The sequence below is a fragment of the Lottia gigantea genome (genome assembly GCF_000327385.1).
Source record: "Lottia gigantea unplaced genomic scaffold LOTGIsca_83, whole genome shotgun sequence".
NCBI lineage: Eukaryota > Metazoa > Mollusca > Gastropoda > Lottiidae > Lottia > Lottia gigantea.
Window position 1 is genome coordinate 1,144,969 of NW_008710756.1, and position 18,726 is coordinate 1,163,694.

General features: G+C 33.4%; 2 protein-coding genes across 2 annotated transcripts; one reads left to right on the forward strand and one right to left on the reverse strand.

The window, feature by feature from the left end:
• The first annotated feature begins 418 nt into the window (after positions 1-418).
• Positions 419-10,567, forward strand: LOTGIDRAFT_222631 (hypothetical protein). Its single transcript, XM_009067574.1, has 17 exons — positions 419-561; positions 869-987; positions 1,127-1,175; positions 1,330-1,368; positions 1,843-1,916; positions 2,135-2,210; positions 2,401-2,486; positions 2,693-2,789; positions 2,993-3,056; positions 7,183-7,263; positions 7,466-7,740; positions 7,913-8,095; positions 8,436-8,557; positions 8,802-8,932; positions 9,193-9,324; positions 9,604-9,702; positions 10,050-10,567. The coding sequence occupies exons 1-17, from the start codon at positions 481-483 to the stop codon at positions 10,112-10,114; spliced, it is 1,773 nt and encodes a 590-aa protein (XP_009065822.1). The 5' UTR covers positions 419-480; the 3' UTR covers positions 10,115-10,567.
• Positions 10,568-16,079: 5,512 nt separating this feature from the next.
• On the reverse strand, positions 16,080-17,267 carry LOTGIDRAFT_133311 (hypothetical protein; the record flags this gene model as incomplete). Its single annotated transcript, XM_009067575.1, has 2 exons — positions 16,080-16,276; positions 17,126-17,267. 2 exons carry the CDS (start codon positions 17,265-17,267, stop codon positions 16,080-16,082), a joined length of 339 nt encoding a protein of 112 aa, XP_009065823.1.
• Positions 17,268-18,726: the final 1,459 nt, after the last annotated feature.

Sequence of the window (18,726 nt, forward strand, 5' to 3'; positions counted from 1 at the left end):
AAAAAATTATAAAAGAAGAAAAGTATGAAACATGAGACAACATGAAATTTAAAACCTTTTAACAGTGTCCCCATTGTTTGTTTGTCCAAAGGCCGTTACGTCCTCAGTGACAGGCATAGTTGCTAAACTCAAGTCCTTGAGATATGCACGGAAGTTGTGTCCCTTAGAAATCTGAACTTGTCTAGTGTACGAGTAATGTCTCGACATGCCAAAAGTTTGTTTATGGATATCAAGAGTCAAATATGAATACAAAGGTGAAACAGAGAATTCCATTCATTTTCCATGTCAACATAATAATCTGACTTTAAATCAAGAAAGTATAATCTATCAGTGAAAATATTTGGAACGAGTCTGTAATTTATTGCCACCGACTCTCTGAATCGACTGAAAGTTATCCACCAATCGAATGCACTTATTACGATCGTAGCGTCCTCTTGTGGCACTAATGCTTTACATTATCCATTTTCTACAAAGAGCAACATGGCGGCGTCAGGTTATGAGGGGCACATGTCTAAAAGATTGAAAACTGACGAACATGGATTTCATGGATATGGTCAAAGGGTATGAAATTTTAAATGATGGATTATTCAATTGTTTCACTGTAAATGCGTGGCTTTCAACAAGATACAACTATTATGTTGTAGAAAATAGATAACTTGTGAGTCCTTGATTGGGCTTGGGCCTGGGGCTGGAGTTGAGTCTGAGAGTTGAATGAGACTTATGATTAGGCCTATCATTTTTTGAAATATTTGTTTAAATCGGGCTACTAATACTAAGAGTTTTTATATTCTAATGAAACTTTATGTGCCTAGTAACTGTATCTGTCTATGAATGAATAGCATTGTTATCACTTTATAACTTTTTCTAGGATAAATTTGATGACCCCCACAAGCCACCACCATCAGCAGTTGTACATGTACGAGGTTTATCTGATGCTGCTATTGAAGGAGACTTGGTTGAAGCAGTACAGCATTTTGGTGGAGTGAGGTAAAGATATTTGTCACATAACATCAAAATTGAAAGTACCTGTACTATTACTGTGTATTAAAGAAGTACTCTTCATATATTGATAAGTTAAGTTTGTTTCCAGAAAAGAGACTATTTAAAGATTTGCTTTCTTTTTCAGAGATGTCATTATGATGCCAAGGAAAAGACAGGCTCTGATTGAGTTTGAGGTAAGAATATTTTCAGACTTAAGTAGGCTACTTTTTTGTCAATTCATGGTACCGGTACCGTACTTGTTAGCTTAACTAAGGGAACAATTAAATTAGTTAAAAAGATATTGAAAAATATAGATGGAATGAATTAAATTCCAAATTTTTATTTCAGGATGCAATGTGTGCCAGAAATTGTGTGGAATATTCACAAGTAAGTTTATTTATGTGTGTTAGTCTTTCTTTGTTGTGGATTTGAAGATTATTTGATTTTGAGGATTTAAGTGCTTTAAAATCCACAAAGGTAAAAATAATGAAGTCAAAGAAAGAAACATTGACAGCTGTTGGCTATATGTAATCAATGAAGCTTTAAACCATATGGTTTTAATAATCCTTTATAAGCAGACAGCATATTCAACAGTGTTTTAAATATCAATAAACCAGTATAATTGATTTTCTCTAGAATAAAGTACTGTATTATTGAGTTTTTTACCCTAAAAAATTACACATTAGAAGTGAAATTTTTTTTTAGCTCTTGCTTATCAACTTCGCCTTCTTTCAACCTCAATTTAACAGAAATGAACAAACTGTGATTTAAGTCTCTTCATTCAGTCTGTAAAAGCAATATTCCACCTCATAGATTCTTTATATGGTCGTTTTTAACTCAAATTTGAAATTTTCTTTTCAGACCTCACCAATTAATGTTGCTGGTAGTGCAGCATTCTTTAATTATTCTACAAGTCAAAAGATTCAAAGACCTGGGTAGGTTCTATATAGACCAATATATCATACTGAATCCCATATCTATTACTCGCACTAGAATTTTGTATTTATTCTTTATAATAATAGCAATAAAACGCTTCATAATTATCTACTCTTAAAGATTCAAAAGCTCAGGATATATTGTGCATGGCTTCCAAATAGTAATTCTAATAGAACATTTTCTTAATGTGTTATCAGTTTAGGATTTATTTTTGCAGAGATCCAGAAGACAGTCAACAAGCCAATCATATTTTATTATTTACGGTTTTAAATCCTCAATATCCCATTACAGTGGTAAGTTTATACATACTCTCCTCTGAACCTGTTCAACAGTTGAATGTGACTGTAATGGAATAATACAAAATGGCTTCTTAATGAAGGTGGTCTCTAAGAGTAGTATTGGATCAGAATAAACACGAGCAGCATTATTCTGTTAGTTAACTTTTTTGAAAAGTTTTAACAGACCATTTTGCTTCTATTGTAGGATGTAATGCACACTATTTGTAGTTCCTATGGTCAAGTATTGAGAATTGTTATCTTCAAGAAGAATGGTGTTCAGACTATGGTTGAGTATCCTTTAAAAGTGAAATTTACAGTATTTCTACAATATTAGCTGGATTTACAATTACGCTTTTCAACATAACAATATTCAATCTTTTCTTTCTGTTAAACAATATTTAATCTTTATTTGCTATCCAAAATTATGATTCTTCATGTTTGTTCCTGGTTGCCAAACTTGAAATTTTCTTAGTACATTTCTTTAACATAATGTAAAGATTTGATAATGTAGATTCTGCTAAAAGAGCTAAAGCCTCCCTGAATGGAGCTGATGTCTATTCTGGTTGTTGTACTTTGAAAATAGAATATGCAAAGGTAATGCTCATTTTATGATGTTTTTTAAAAGAACTGAAACTGTATTGAAATGATTATATTTTTTGTTATCAGCTTGCTGAAGTGCCTTGAAAGTTTATTCTAATATCCAATATTGAATAGTTTTTTAAAATTTAATTAAAACTTATTTAAACAGCTTTTTATATGATAGTTGAGTAAGCTTTTTTTTTAATGTTATGTTTTAGCCGACCAGACTGAATGTTGTGAGAAATGACACTGAAAGCTGGGATTATACTCAGCCAAACTTAGGTAAGCATGATAAAATTTAATCACTAAAAATAATTCTCAGTAAGATTTTGAAATAGAGATATGGTTCCCCTTATTTTCCTGCTTCTTAATGAATTTTTCAAAATATTGAAATAATGAATTACATTTATTCCATAAACTTTACCAAGCGGAAATGATGTTATTAGGCGTGTTTCCTAATAATCTTAACATCAGTTTTAAGCAAGTCGTTGACTGCTATTTATAAAGGTGTAACAATGAAAATACATTTTGTAGTCTAGTTAATGCTGACAAACATGGCATTTGGTTGTCGTCGACAACATATTCAGTTCGGCAGTGGAGGCTCACAATAAGCTTATACTGACCACAACTTTGGTAGTTCAAACTGACTACTGTCAAACATAATTTGTTAGAACAATATTCTGGTTGTCGTTGACTACCCTGAAATGTTTTAACAGGCAATATCTATATAACATCTTCTGAAATTGCAATAAATTTTGCCTTTTGTCATGTACACAATTTTTTCTCTAAACCCACAGGCTTTTTTCTTTCAAACTGAATTCTTTCTGGTGCCTGTACCTTGATATAAATGAATTAAATGAAGGAACTCTTGAAATATTTACTTGACCAGCTAACATATCACTTTGAAGGATTGAAATTCTTTTTTCTCAAGTGACTGCTCAAGTTTCAAACTGCTTCTGTAATTGAAGACATAGGACATTTCAACTGGTAGGTGAATTGACATTTTAAATTGGTAAGGCAAATAAATTGAAGCTTATATCTCTTAAAGCTTGAAATTGTCATTGCAGATGGGCAAACGTGTATTTTTGAATTTCAGAAGCTGAAGAGAATAAGGTACAAGGAGATGAACCCAATTGTAGTTCTGATTCAGAGGAAAGGGTTTTACCATCTTGTTCATTTCAGACTTTAGATAAAGAGTCGACACATTGTTCCTCAAATTCAACCAATGTCAAAAGTCAAATTATAGGTGGTGAAATAGAAACTTGTGACACGACTAAACCATTGTTAAAAACTATCAAAACTTATCCCAAAAGTGCACCCATCACCCAATCTTTTGCAGATTTCCTAAATGTTGCTTGTACCACTGATCTGTTTGTGAAAACAGGAAATGAGTACTTGATCCCAGACAACTGTGTAAATTTAGAACCACCTGTAACTAACCCAGAAGTATGGGAACTACTGGATGCTAGGACACAAAGTCGTGATAAAGATATTAGCATTATTCAGAGACAAATTTCAACGGGACTTCTTCCGATTGTAAAAGTTGCTGAATATTTGGAAAGCAACAAGTTTGAGGTGGAAACTGCTAAAAAATTAGTATCTGACTCGATCACCATTTTATGTCAAGCTCAGTATTCTTTATCAGTTAAAAGACGACACCTAATTCGCCCAGCAATAGGTAAACGATACACTAGCATATGCTCCATGAATAATGCTGCAACACCTATCACCACCTTGCTCTTTGGAAATGAGGTTGGTGAAGAAATGAAGAAACATGACGCATCTAGTTATCATGGAAATAAATTTAAACCAAAGCGTGGACGAGGCAAGAAATTTTAAGATTCAACTTTTCTTGTGCTCAGCTCTGATTAAAATATCGTCTAATTTTCTAGTTAATTAAATTCTTGAAACAGTCTTTGTTATGATTTTGTAATTTCACCTCCTCCCCTTCTGATTTTGATTAGTTATTTTGAACGAAAAGCATCTCATATCTTTGGCTTACTGACTTTCCATGGATAAAAAGGACATGCTGAGGAATGCTTGTCTACTTGCATTCCCTGTGTCTATTTTAAAAAATTTTAAAAATTCTGTTCAATGCTGTCTCAGTGACAGTTTGCCATTCCACTTGGAACTCTTAATAGGTTTTACTGAACTACATCATTTCTGTTTGGTAAATTAAACATTGAAAATCCCCTATGTATTCCCCATTCTTGCCATATCTCTATTTCAAAATCGTTCAAATATTTATCGAAATTTTTCTGAAAATGTTATACATTCAAATTATATACATTTGTACATTTCCTTATAATATATTAATAAACCAATACTAGTACACCATTCAAATCTCTTCAACAGAATTAGTATATTATGATATTATATATTGATCCCACAAATTTAGATTTAACAAGAAAACAAATTTGATATAATTTGCATGTATCAATGAAATAATTTATTCAGTTTAATTTGCATGATTCTCAAATGATTTACATATTCATTTTCACAATAAAATTATTTATATAACTGTACAATTGATATATTGGGCATATTTTAACAGTGAAAAATATTTTGTTATTGCATTTTCACAATTATACAATTTTTTCCATATTTTTAGCTTTGAAGTTCGCCAAGATATTTTCTATTGTTTATTATCACTTAAGATTTAAGTTAACTGCATGTACAGAAGCTTTAGGTTCCTATATACATTTGTTTTAATATCAACTATGGATTCTTTCTTACATGGAGCAGAGACACATTCCTTGCTTATGGTAGAGACACATTCCTTGCTTATGGTAGAGACACATTCCTTGCTTATGGCAAAGACACAATCCATGATAAGGCCTAGTGGTCAAGATACATTCCATCCTTATTGCAGATCATTCAGTAAATCATTTACATTCCAAATGATACATTTATATTACCTTCATATGTTATTGTACTGTAGATATTGACTTCTGTTTATACTTCTTAGCCACTTTAAACTGAATTGTATATTTATGTCTGAGAACTATTCATTTGTTTAAAGGTATTTATCCATTTGATTGTTCCTCATTTAAACAATAAGGTACAAATGTGCAGCAAAGGCTGATTTCACCTGTTCTACAAGATTTCCCTTTACAGTTGTTTTCTCTACAATACACACTCTTTCAAATATGCCGGCTATATTACCAGTGATGTATAATAGACCAATTTCAAAACAAAAGACATCTGTAGAGGTGAGAACACTTGAGCATAAACTTAGGTCTTACCTTCACTTTAACAGCAATGCTTGTAATTTGTTGATTGTAATTTGACAATTGTATTTACCTTCAATGTTATACATTCTTGTACAAAATGCTCACATATTTAAGAATAGAAAATATATTAACTACAGGTAACATTTTTTCATTACAATTCTTTATTTCTGAATTTGACAAAATAAAACATTGCCAATATGTTACAATGAAGGCTAATAACTGCTCATTACTAATTAATGTACATATTGTTTTCATAGTCATGTATGTATTATTTAACAAATTGATATATAAAAAAAACACAATACAGAATACTGTATATACAAATTTACAGAAGAAAATAGTCAAGATATCCAGAAATATTGACGGTCAGATTGAATGAGATAGTGCTGAATTTTGTCTATCAAATTAAATGTACTTATATACACCAGCAGAACCAAGTTGATTATTGAACAACTATACAGTTTGGAACCAGATATATCATCAACAGAACCAATAACAAGATGTCTATTTCAGAAGTACCTTTTTGCTTGCTACAGAACTTCATAAACATTGATAGAATATGTTAAACTGCATTTCCAATACCATACCATCAATATTCAACGGTTTAAGCTAGACAATGCCTTCAGAAGATGTTCAACATACAAACCAAACTGCAAACCAGATTCAATGAAAAAATACCATAGCAAACTAGTAAAATGAATTGACAAATCTTACAAGAAGATGATAAATGTGCAAAATAACAGCTTTAAACAATTACATATAAGGAGTACAAATTTATAAAACCGACAAAAAAAAAACCACAAACAAATCTACACAAACTAATAACTCCATGTTTGGTTGTTATTTAGCAGGCTGTATGAATCCTGCAGTGGACCTATGCTGCCACCTGGTGAAGAGCAGACAACAAGGAAAGATAATCTGTGTGTACTGATTGGTGTATGGAATAAGTTATTATGGTCTGATTTATTTTTCATAATTATTATATATTGTTATATACTGTATCAATTTGATGATGTTATTATTGTATTTGTAAAGTTTTGTATACTGTTGGGTTTCTATTCATAATATTTTGCCTTTTGTTAGTAGCCGAAGGCTTAGGAGTCATGTCCCTTGAAATGCATTGATCTGGCCATCATATTGATTAAAGATGTGTGATATAAAATTGTGTTTTTCAGGAAAGGAACACAGTGGAGGTCACTCTAGAGGTCAACCCTTGTTACAAGAACCACGTTATGGTAGTCAACCTGCTCCATATAGTGAGTAAATGTTAATTATTGTCTTAAATGATGTCATCTAAATAATTTTTCAGCTGTTGGAGCTTCATTTCATCTATCCATAGAACTTCACAGAAATATATTTTCCTGTACTCTTTTGATTGAACTAAAAAGTTCTAAATAATTATTCCTATCAAGCTTATAACTATTGAAGATGTACTTATATGTGTCTCCTGTTTTGTAGATGGTCCAGCTGATGTTGCTGGAGGTGGTGGTGGTGGTGGTGGAGCTGCTGCACATGGTGGTGCAGGCTATGGTGGTCGTGGTGGTGGAGGAGGTGGTTATGACCAAGGTGGTTATTATGACCATGGACAAAATGAAGGGTTTGATACCTATAATGGACCTCCATCTGGTCCACCTCGTGGTGGACCTGGTGGTCCTCCTCCAGCAAGATATGGTGGTCCTCCAGAAAGATATGGTGGTCCTCCTGGTCCACCCAAGCATAGAGGTGGTTATGATGTAAGTCTTCATTTATTTTGGAAAGACATTGTATTCTACTGATATTAATGATATAGCATAAAAACCCATGTATACATGAAGGCTTATTTTTATTGATCCTTCTTGAATCTTTGTGAGATTTAAAATTTTTGATCTAAAATTGAGTTTGATTTTTTGTGTTCTTAATTTATAGGATAGAGGTCCTGGAGGTTATGGTCCTCCTCCACCAAGGAACTTCCAACAGTATGATCAGGGTCCACAAGGACCTCCATCTAATTATAATGGTGGTTCAGTTGTCATGGTGTATGGATTGAGTAACAAGATGAATTGTGACAAAGTTTTTAATCTCTTCTGTTTGTATGGTAATGTTATTAGGGTAAGTAAGGTAGTAAATCCTCTTCATGGCAAGTGTGTGGTCCATTAAAAACTCATTGGATCACAATAGCTGTAGCCTACTTAATTAGAGCTGTGCAAGTTGCTAGGCTTTGTAGGGGAAATCGTGGCTTCTGGAGTAAGATGTCTGAAACTTATCCTCTTACAATTACTCATTCAAGTTAACCATTTGAATGGTCAAAGATTTTCACAAAATGACCATTAGGTTAGAGATTAAGGACCGCCAGTTATAAAAAGATGTGGTATTTAATGACTAATTTATGGTATTTGAAAGTTTATCAGTAGACGAAATAAATGGGTAAACTTTAAACTTATTTTTACAGGTAAAGTTCTTGAAGAGTAAGGAAGGATCTGCTATGGTACAGATGGGTGAACCAGTTTCTGTTGAAAGAGTAATGGCCAATTTACATGGAACTGTGTTCTTTGATAACAAACTACAATTGACGTAAGTTTCAATATACGCAATAAATGCCATATATATAAATGTTCTATCAAACATAGCATATATTTTACGGCTTTGAAAGTAAAATAATAAAGGAGACTTGTTTAATTACTCAAAATATGTCCTTAAAGTAACCTTTTATCAGGCATGATTTCCAGTTCTTTGACCACCAGCCCTCATACTTCTTATCATGAAAATTTAGGATTTAGAAGGTGATTACTAAGTTTTGATTTGATCTTATTTTCAGCCATTCCAAACAAGCTTTTCTACAGGATGTTAGAACTCCTCATGAGTTAGAAGATGGTACACCATCATTTAAAGATTTTATGGGATCACGAAACAATAGATTTACTAATCCTGAGGCTGCCCAGAAGAACAATATCCTTTAATGAAATATTATATAGTTAAAAATTTGATATAGACTTTGATACAGTGACTTTTGAAAAATTAATCAAATTGGCTTAATACAAACACCAAATTTACATTTTTCTTATAGTAGCTAACCCATCTATCAAGTCAGTTTGGTGAAAGTAGTTTGTAGTGTAGGCAAGTTATAAATTTTCTCTTTAAATAGTATTGTACCTTTGAATTTATTTTATGCTGATTTACCCCTTTTTTTCCCTAACTCCTTTTTGTACGAATTCATGGACCATCGAAAGTGCTACATTATTTTAATGCACCACCCGGGTTAACTGAAGAAGAGATTAATGAAATGTTTACCAGTAAAGATTTAAAGAAACCAACTACAGTCAAAATATTCCCTGCTAAGTGTAAGTTGAATTTTCCTTCAATTGATGGAAACTCAATTATTTTTTGTTTACACATGAAAAATTATAAATTAAGAAGGTTGAGACTACAAATAAGTGATGTCAACAATCTGTGGGAAAACTTCAGTAACTCTTCGCTTTATTTACATAGGGCATCGTGCTATAACTTCAAATTAAACTAGTTATACCACAGCTAAGTGTCACTCACTCGATTATACAACAAAAAGTTTAGAGCAAATTTATTAATAAAATAATATTTTATAAGTGTATTTTGTTTTATAGCTGAAAGAAGCTCTACTGGTTTGATAGAATTTGAGAATAAAGGGGAGGCTACTGAAGGTCTAGTTGTATGTAATCATACTTCATTACCTAATCCTGTTGGTAAGTTGTTTGTCATATTTTATACTCTAAAAAAAAGGTTTCACTGTATTTGGAAATTTTATATAGTTTTTATATGATGTAAGTTTGAAATTTACATCCCATTTTCTACCCAGAGAACATATTTTAGAGTTCAATGAGGGAATTTTTGTTACAATGCAGCTGGCCTTTTGTCTTTTGTCCTGGTCTTTTACCATTTTTGTCTGTAGAGGTATTTATTTATTTATGCACATTCTGGTTAAATGAACCATTCGAATGCCTTCATGCTCAATGAAGACAGTAATCAAACGTGTCAATTTCCTCAACTCACAGTACACAATTAAATACAAATCTTTTTCTTTTATTTTCAGAAGGAAAAGGTCCATATATATTCAAGTTGTGTTTCTCTTCCACACCTATTTCTGGTAAAGAATAAGCATCCAACTTTTTTCAACCCCCTTTCATTAGATCTTGTGCTTATATCATCCAATCAAAATCAATGTTCAGTCATATTTTACACCTTGTTAGTATTGTCATGTTTTTATCATTGAACTTGTGATAACATACATTACTTTGATTCCTTGGTTTGTGCTTTTGTGAATAATCAACTCATTCACTGATGACATCTGAAAAGCTGAAAGATGCCCTCAGGATCATGCACCTTTGTAAATTGTAAAGAGAATCAGACTGTAATTTTAAGGTGCATCTTTCAGAAATTTTAAAACCATGAATTTATTGTCCAACATCTTTCAAATTTTATGTATGTTATTATAGTAATATTTTAGTGTATTTTATCTAGTGTAAAACTTGTCTTTAAGAATGTATATAGATCATACTGGATGTTGTAAGGTCAAGTTTATGAAATAAATGGCTTCTAGTACTAATACATTACATGTCTTGTTCATTAAAAAAGCACCCATGCTTGAATGAGTTATTGCTACCCCTCAATCTGATAAAACTGCAGATGCAGTTGTTTGTTTCACGATTTTGCTGGTTTCTTTACTCAGCATCAATGATCTGACAAATTCTTCTTGTGTCATAGATTATTTGTTATTATGACTTACCAAAATCTTTTGCTAATAGTAGCTTCTGACATGATTACAATTTCGTCAGATCAGGAAACAAAAACAACCTAGATTTGCAATATCATCATTAAAAAAAAAAGAAATGGGTGTTTTACGTCCTACTTTTCTACACCGTATTAGTCACTATTTCGGGATTGAACACTGGATCTTCAGGTTAGCTAGTATATGTCTCTCTCACTCGACTACCTTTAATCTTAAATATAACTTGAAGAGAATATAGTAAAATTGAACCATTATGTGAATAGTAGTTGGTTCCAAAATCCCTTTCTCAGACTTTCAAACAGAGAAAAAACGAACACAACCGGGATATGTCTAATACAACAGTTTTAATATCAAGAAATACTATAGCAATGGTATCAACGATGAACAATGTATTGCCACACTTCTAAATGCATTAGCTCGACAACTACTGAGAGATTTCAGATTGCCAACGTCAGCACAATTATCGGCATTGTTGTATAATATTACTAGTCACTTTTATCACAAAATATCACAGAGTTTGAATATCTTCCATAAATAAGTCCATATTATTATCGACGATTTAAATCCAAGCACTATCAATGCTCTAAATAAATGTCCGTTTCATTCTTGGACTACACAATAAGATCATTAAAACAGCGACCTCATATGTGATGCTGAACCAAACGCCGACAATGCCATGGTCTGTAGTTGTTTCTCTCTTTGAAGCTGTTGTTCTCTTCTATATTCAACTGTAAAAGATACATGAAGTTAGTTATATTTTCCTTTGTGAAGGATAAATTTTTATAAAGCTCATATCTAACATGTCCGTCCGATTACATTTCGTAAACGCCCTAGAATCTAAAAGCAAAATAGATATACATTTAATAAATTCACTTTCGAATTTCAGCGCTTTTCGATTCGTCAAGTGCTCTTGATTTTGCCTATATACGCCAAAATTGTCGTATGGACGTGATATAGACTCAATTTTTGATCTGATTTTAATGCAGTTTGATATGCTTAATCTAAATATGTATAATGAGATCTTGTGTGATTTCAACTTCAATTTTTTTTATAACCGATTTATGAGTTATTGTCCTTGTCATAGCCAAAATGCAACAAAATTTACTTTTAATTTAATTTACTATAATTTTATCGCTTTGGCTGCAGTGACATTTTCTACCGAGTGGACGTATAGCCTTTTGGGTGACCGCTCATTAAAAAATTGATCCCCTTTCCCTGAAGCAAACTATATACGCCAAAAGCTGCAACTTATTAAGGTTGAATTTGAATAAGTATGAAATTTGCTCTAACAATTTTATTCAGTGATTGAATTACACATTATACAATTGAACGATCACTGGTGGTTCTTCAAATATTTAGACAATTTCTTCTAACGGAATCGGAAAAAAGAAAAACAAATAATTCAGTATTGAGTAAAATTGTGTTTATTTATTCTTCTGTTGCCCCTAGTGACCAATCAATATTAACTATTAGCCAGTGGAATATTAAAAGAAAACAGCCGTAATGTAACTGAATGATTCTAGATTGATTTATTGATAATGGTTCTAATTAACTAATCTATCAATATCTTTATCATCTAAATTTTGAGTTGGTCCCATTATTGGACCCATTGAAGACACATCTGTCTGATCCATTATTGGACCATTTGTTTTGACTCATTGTAGATATACAAATAGCAATTGGAGTATTGGACCTATTATGAATTAATGGATATACCGGTGACACATCTATCTATCTTGCGGAAGGGAGTTACATAGGCATCAGCCTGTTCTTTAATCCCTTTTCTATACGAAATAAAATACTGTTTATTGAATCATTTGTTTTGACTTATTGTAGATAACAATTGGACCCATCATAGATATAACCGATGACACATCGATCTATTCTGTTATCGGACCATTTGACACTTTATATACCGATGACACTGCTGTTCTATTATTGGATCATTAGAGAAACACTGTAGATATACAGATGACACTGCTATCTGTTCCATTATTGGAACATCGGCCCCATTATAGATATATGATACTGCTGTCTGTTCCAATATTGGACTATTTGGACCCTCTTATAGATAAACCGATGACACACCTATCTGTTACGATATTGGACAATTGGCCCCATTATAGTTATACATAATTATGATACTTCTGTGTGTTGCATTATTGGACCATTGGACCCAATATAGATACCTCAATATGTCTCTTTATTGGACCCTTTATAGATGTACCAGTGATACATCATTTATCTGTTCAATTATTGAACATTGGACCCAATATAGGTATATCAATGGCACTGCAACTGTTATCTGTTACATTATTGAACTACTTCGGCCCATTATAGATATACCAATGATACATCCATATGTTCCTTTATTGGACAATTGAACCCATTATAGATATACCAATGATACATCTATATGTTCCTTTATTGGACAATTGAACCCATTATAGATATACCAATGATACATCTACATGTTCCTTTATTGGACAATTGAACCCATTATAGATATACCAATGATACATCTATATGTTCCTTAATTGGACAATTGGACCCATTATAGATATACCAATGATACATCTATATGTTCCTTTATTTGGACAATTGAACCCATTATAGATATACCAATGATACATCTATATGTTCCTTAATTGGACAATTGGACCCATTATAGATATACCAATGATACATCTATATGTTCCTTTATTGGACTATTGGACCCATTATAGATATACCAATGATACATCTATATGTTCCTTTATTGGACAACTGGACCCATTATAGATATAACAATGATACATCTATATGTTCCTTTATTGGACTATTGGACCCATTATAGATATACCAATGATACATCTATATGTTCCTTTATTGGACAATTGGACCCATTGTAGATATACCAATGATACATCTATATGTTCCTTTATTGGACAACTGGACCCATTATAGATATACCAATGATACATCTATATGTTCCTTTATTGGACTATTGGACCCATTATAGATATACCAATGATACATCTATATGTTCCTTTATTGGACTATTGGACCCATTATAGATATACCAATGATACATCTATATGTTCCTTTATTGGACTATTGGACCCATTATAGATATAACAATGATACATCTATATGTTCCTTTATTGGACTATTGGACCCATTACAGATATACTGATGGCAATTATATCTGTTCCATTATTGGACCAATTATAACCAATAGATAGCGAAGACATATCGATATACATATTACACTATCTGTTTCATTTTCGGATCTTAGAACCTCTGCAGCAGGAGAATATTCCAATATACCCCGTCCCCGGAAACTGAAAGAACTGGTACGTCCTCTTTTCTGTTGGAGGGAGGGAGGGGCACTACGTTAGCCTGCGTACTTTTAGCATACTAAGGCAACGAAAATCAATATCCATGCAATCCCTTTAAGCGGTTCTTGTAAAGTCGTAAATTCGATTTTCATTGAATATAAAATAAGATAGTTGATTGATTATATTCACTCTATTGCCTGTATCATAATAGCCTATTATTTACAATCTAATTAAAACCTATAGTCACCTTGTATCATTATTAAATACGCTTTCCTTGAAATCACTTTAACTTCTATTGAATTCTGTCTACCTGTAGCAAATAGCTTCATTAAGGACATGATAATTCAATTTTCTCCACATAATAGAGGCATATAATTCTAAAGAATGGTCCTGGTATAGATAATCTAAGACTATTAATTCTGTACATGTTACGTTTTAGAAAAACTATCCTAGAATTGTCCTAACAAATAAAGCTAACAATTCTAATTTTGATATACGCAAATTACTCTTACTGAAATAACATTCGTGCTACTGTAAATTCAGCCTACTCTCTGAACATAATGTACAAAGTTTCGTAGTCAAAGATTTTTTCATGCTAAATGTTTCATGTTAAACTGTCGTTCGCAATAAAAATAAAAAATTGGCGAAGTTATGGCCATTTTACTTCGGGGTGGGGTTAGGCAGTCCGCCTATGCTGGTTGGGGGTTAGACCAAAACTTTCACAGGCTGCCGTTCGAAAAGACCCTAAAGAAATTATCATGGCAAGAGAGTAGTCCTTTCATTCCATTTCTGTTAAAGGGATAGTTCAGTTTATACGAAAAAGCTATGGAAATTCACTTAATCTGTATCAATCACAGAATGCGTAATTTTGTTCCACTGATACTGCGAATTTTTCGCAGAAATTAACATTAGAAACCCGCAAATCGGAATAAAAATCAGCTCCAAAAACGATCTCTTTAACTAACTATCTTCAAAATCTTGTTTTGCTACATCATTATGATAAATACTTCAGTGCCATAAAATACCTACTTCAGTTTAATTGTATGACATTAAAAGGTAAAAATTCGATACATAGATGATGGTCCAGAACAATAGATGTTCGACATTTATATTGACCGAGTTTCTTTCACAAAACCAATTCATATACTGAAAAATTTATAATCAGATGACATTTGTAGAGTCCGTTTTCCTGATAGATATAATGGAAAAGAAGAGATATTTCCTATGGAAGATCAAGGGTTGAAATCTTGCCATTATCCCCCTTATCTTAGGACTGGCAATTAGCAGTCGTCATAAACAAACGCCCATGTAAACAAATTGGCCGACTATACCAGCAACTGCGATCAACTGTCTGTTTAAAGATCCTGCCACTAGCTTCACGACGAGATCATGTTTTTAGTAGAAAGTAGTGCATAAGTAACCATCAGACACCACTATTTTTTAGTTGCTAGTGTCGATTACGTTCAGCGCTTGATCACTTTCTTTCATATTTATGTTTCCGGTTCATAGCAGTCATTGAATATTCAATAGCTTAAGCCTTTTTTCCGCTATACGCAGGCGTATACGAATCTATATGCGTGTGTGCGATCTGTAGTACGCGACATACCAACTACACGTGTACGTTATTAACCACGCGTAAAGACATAATCCAGTCAATGAATGGAGTACCTTGACGTAATTAATTTGTGCAATTTTAACTACACGTGTACGTTATTAACCACGCGTAAAGACATAATCCAGTCAATGAATGGAGTACCTTGACGTAATTAATTTGTGCAATTTTAAGATCCAAACAGCATCATTGAGCGCAAAAAATTGCTCAATTTTCTATCAGTCCGCGGTACGTGAAGGCGTGTGCGTATACGCAATACGGAACGGAGTTGTTTTAACTAAAGATATAAGGAGCTATTTTTTCACACTTACGGATACGTACTACGCTTGCGCAACTTCGGACAAAATCAGTCTTGGCCTTGTCAAACAGACAGATTGTGATGCAGTTTAACACTTAAATACGTTACTTACCGGCTAAAATTATCATCCTGATACCCCAGGCCAAACTCCAAAACCAGCCAACTAATAAAAACGTAATGGTAAATAATTGGGCAAATCCGACCCACACATTAACACATATTGTCACTATCACATGATCATCTTTACTGTTTACTCTCGGTCTACCACAGCATAATATAGCTACACCGCTTAACATTGTACCTGAAATACAAACGTAGTATGATTTATATGTAGGATATAGAAACATCACTTCTATGAACTACAGGATGTAGCTATAACAGTTACTATGATCTCCAGGATAAAGCTATATCACTTGTCAAGACGATCTTCGGATGTTAATCTATAGGATTAAGTTACATCATTTACTATGATCTACAGGATATCTACGCCACTTACCATGATCTACAGGATCTAGCTACATCACTTTCCTAGATGATATACATGATATAGATACAAGATCTACAAGATGATCTACTATAGATGTCACTTACCTAGATCTACAGAATATAGTCACGCCATTTGCCATGATCTACATTCTACACTATCTTGCAGCGCCATCCTATTATTATTATCTGCAGGATGAATTTACAAGATGATGTTATATCACTTACCATAATCTACATTCAGCTAAACCACTTACCGTGATCTACATTCTACACTAACTTGCAGCGCCATCCTATTGTTATTATCTGCAGGATGAATTTACAAGATGATGTTATATCACTTACCATAATCTACATTCAGCTAAACCACTTACCGTGATCTACATTCTACACTATCTTGCAGCGCCATCCTATTATTATTATCTGCAGGATGAATTTACAAGATGATGTTATATCACTTACCATAATCTACATTCAGCTACACCATCGTGATCTGCAAGATGTTGCTACATCATTACCAGATCTACGAGATGTAGTTACACCACTTACCTTGATCTACATGAAACACAACTTACTGTTATTAACAGAGTCTAGCTTTGCAATTTTTTAGGGGACTTTCCATTCAAAATATGTTGGTACTAAGCGATTATAATCAATGGGTGCTTACCTGATCCAGGAATTATAATATTTAGCAGAAGACATAATACAGCAACCCCAAGTGGTAAATGTGGTATTGCCGATCGAATCCACGAGTCTGTGTTAGTCAGTGGTGATTTAGGCTTTTCTTCAACAGGTTTGTTGCTCAACATAACCTGGTTCTGCATCCTGATGTCAATTGATTTCCTGGACGTGGTGTCAATAGATAATCTAGAGGAATCTCTTCTGGATCCAAGTGACGTTTTATCATCTTTATCGTCATTGTCCTTTTTACCCTTAGCGGGGACAGATAGAGCAAACTTTCCACTGGATTTAGACTGATTCAGAGAATCATTGACGCTCACATGTTTCACATCACCGTTTTGCTGAGCTTGGCCCGGTTTTGTAGCTCTCGCTGCAATCTTTTTCAAAGCTACTCTTGTCAAAATGGATTTTGGCTTGTCTCCAAGTTCACTTAATATAGTATCAGCTGACTCTTTAGCTTCTTCGTCGTCTGTCTTGGTTCCTTTTTTCTCCTCGGTAGATTCAACTTTGATATCTCTTGTAGTGACAGGACCCATTTCATTTTCTATTTTCAGAGTAGCTTCAAGTTTCTCGGGTTTGGAATCTGAAGATGGTTTAATCTTTTTAGGATCTGATCTTGCTGGACTTCGTTTGGGGCTTCGGGCAGGACTGGCGTCACGAGACGACTTAACATTGGTTTTCATTTTATCCCTATTTAATCTTTCTTTCCTCGGCGTTCCTGGTGCGGATGGTAATGGGCCTTGGGATTTTTCATTGTCTGCATTTGGGATATTATTTGGAGTTGGTGGTACGTTCAACTTTTCTTTGCTGCTCTTTTTCTCCATGAGTTTACCTTTTGGATCTTTAGTTGGTGGGTTCGGTGTGGCTGCTCTTGTGGATACAATAACAGTATTTGATTCTGTTTTATTCTTATCTGATTTATTCTTGTTGTTTTTAAGATCATATGTTTTCTTTGACGCTTTGAGAGAGTCTGTATCACTTTGTTCCTTCTTTGTTTCCAAGACATGCTTCTTGTTTGGTTCATCGCGCTTATGTTTATCCTTATTTGTTGTTTCTTTCGTTTCAGAGCTATTTTTAACACTTTTATTTGCATGTGTGTTATTTTTTGCGATCTCAGCTTCTTCTACTGTGTCTGTCTTTATGGTTTTATCCTCTGTTTCTTGAGTACTTTTCAACAGAAGCTTTGACTTCACAGCCTCTTTGGCTTTTGCCTGATCGTTCTTTATTGATTCATCAATTCCTGATGATGGTTGATTTTTAACAGTGGTTTGATGTACTGGAGCCACAGGAATCGATCCCAGAGTTCCTGGTCCTTTTGGTGGTTCAATTATATCTGTCTCGGTTACCACCGTGGCGTCTGTACCGTCTTTTGGGGCATCTTTTGTACTTGTGTTCGCCTTCGTGCCCTTGTCTTTAGACTTGGAATGTTTTGGCGAATGTCTTCTCCTGTTGAAAGGCGATTCTTGTAGTTCTTCCATTGGTATAAGTTCGTCACCTTTTGCTTTTAACTGATTCTTCTCAATACTCACCTCTCTTGGAGGTGTATATGGGTTTTTCTGGACGTTCACTGAATCAGATGGTCCTTCC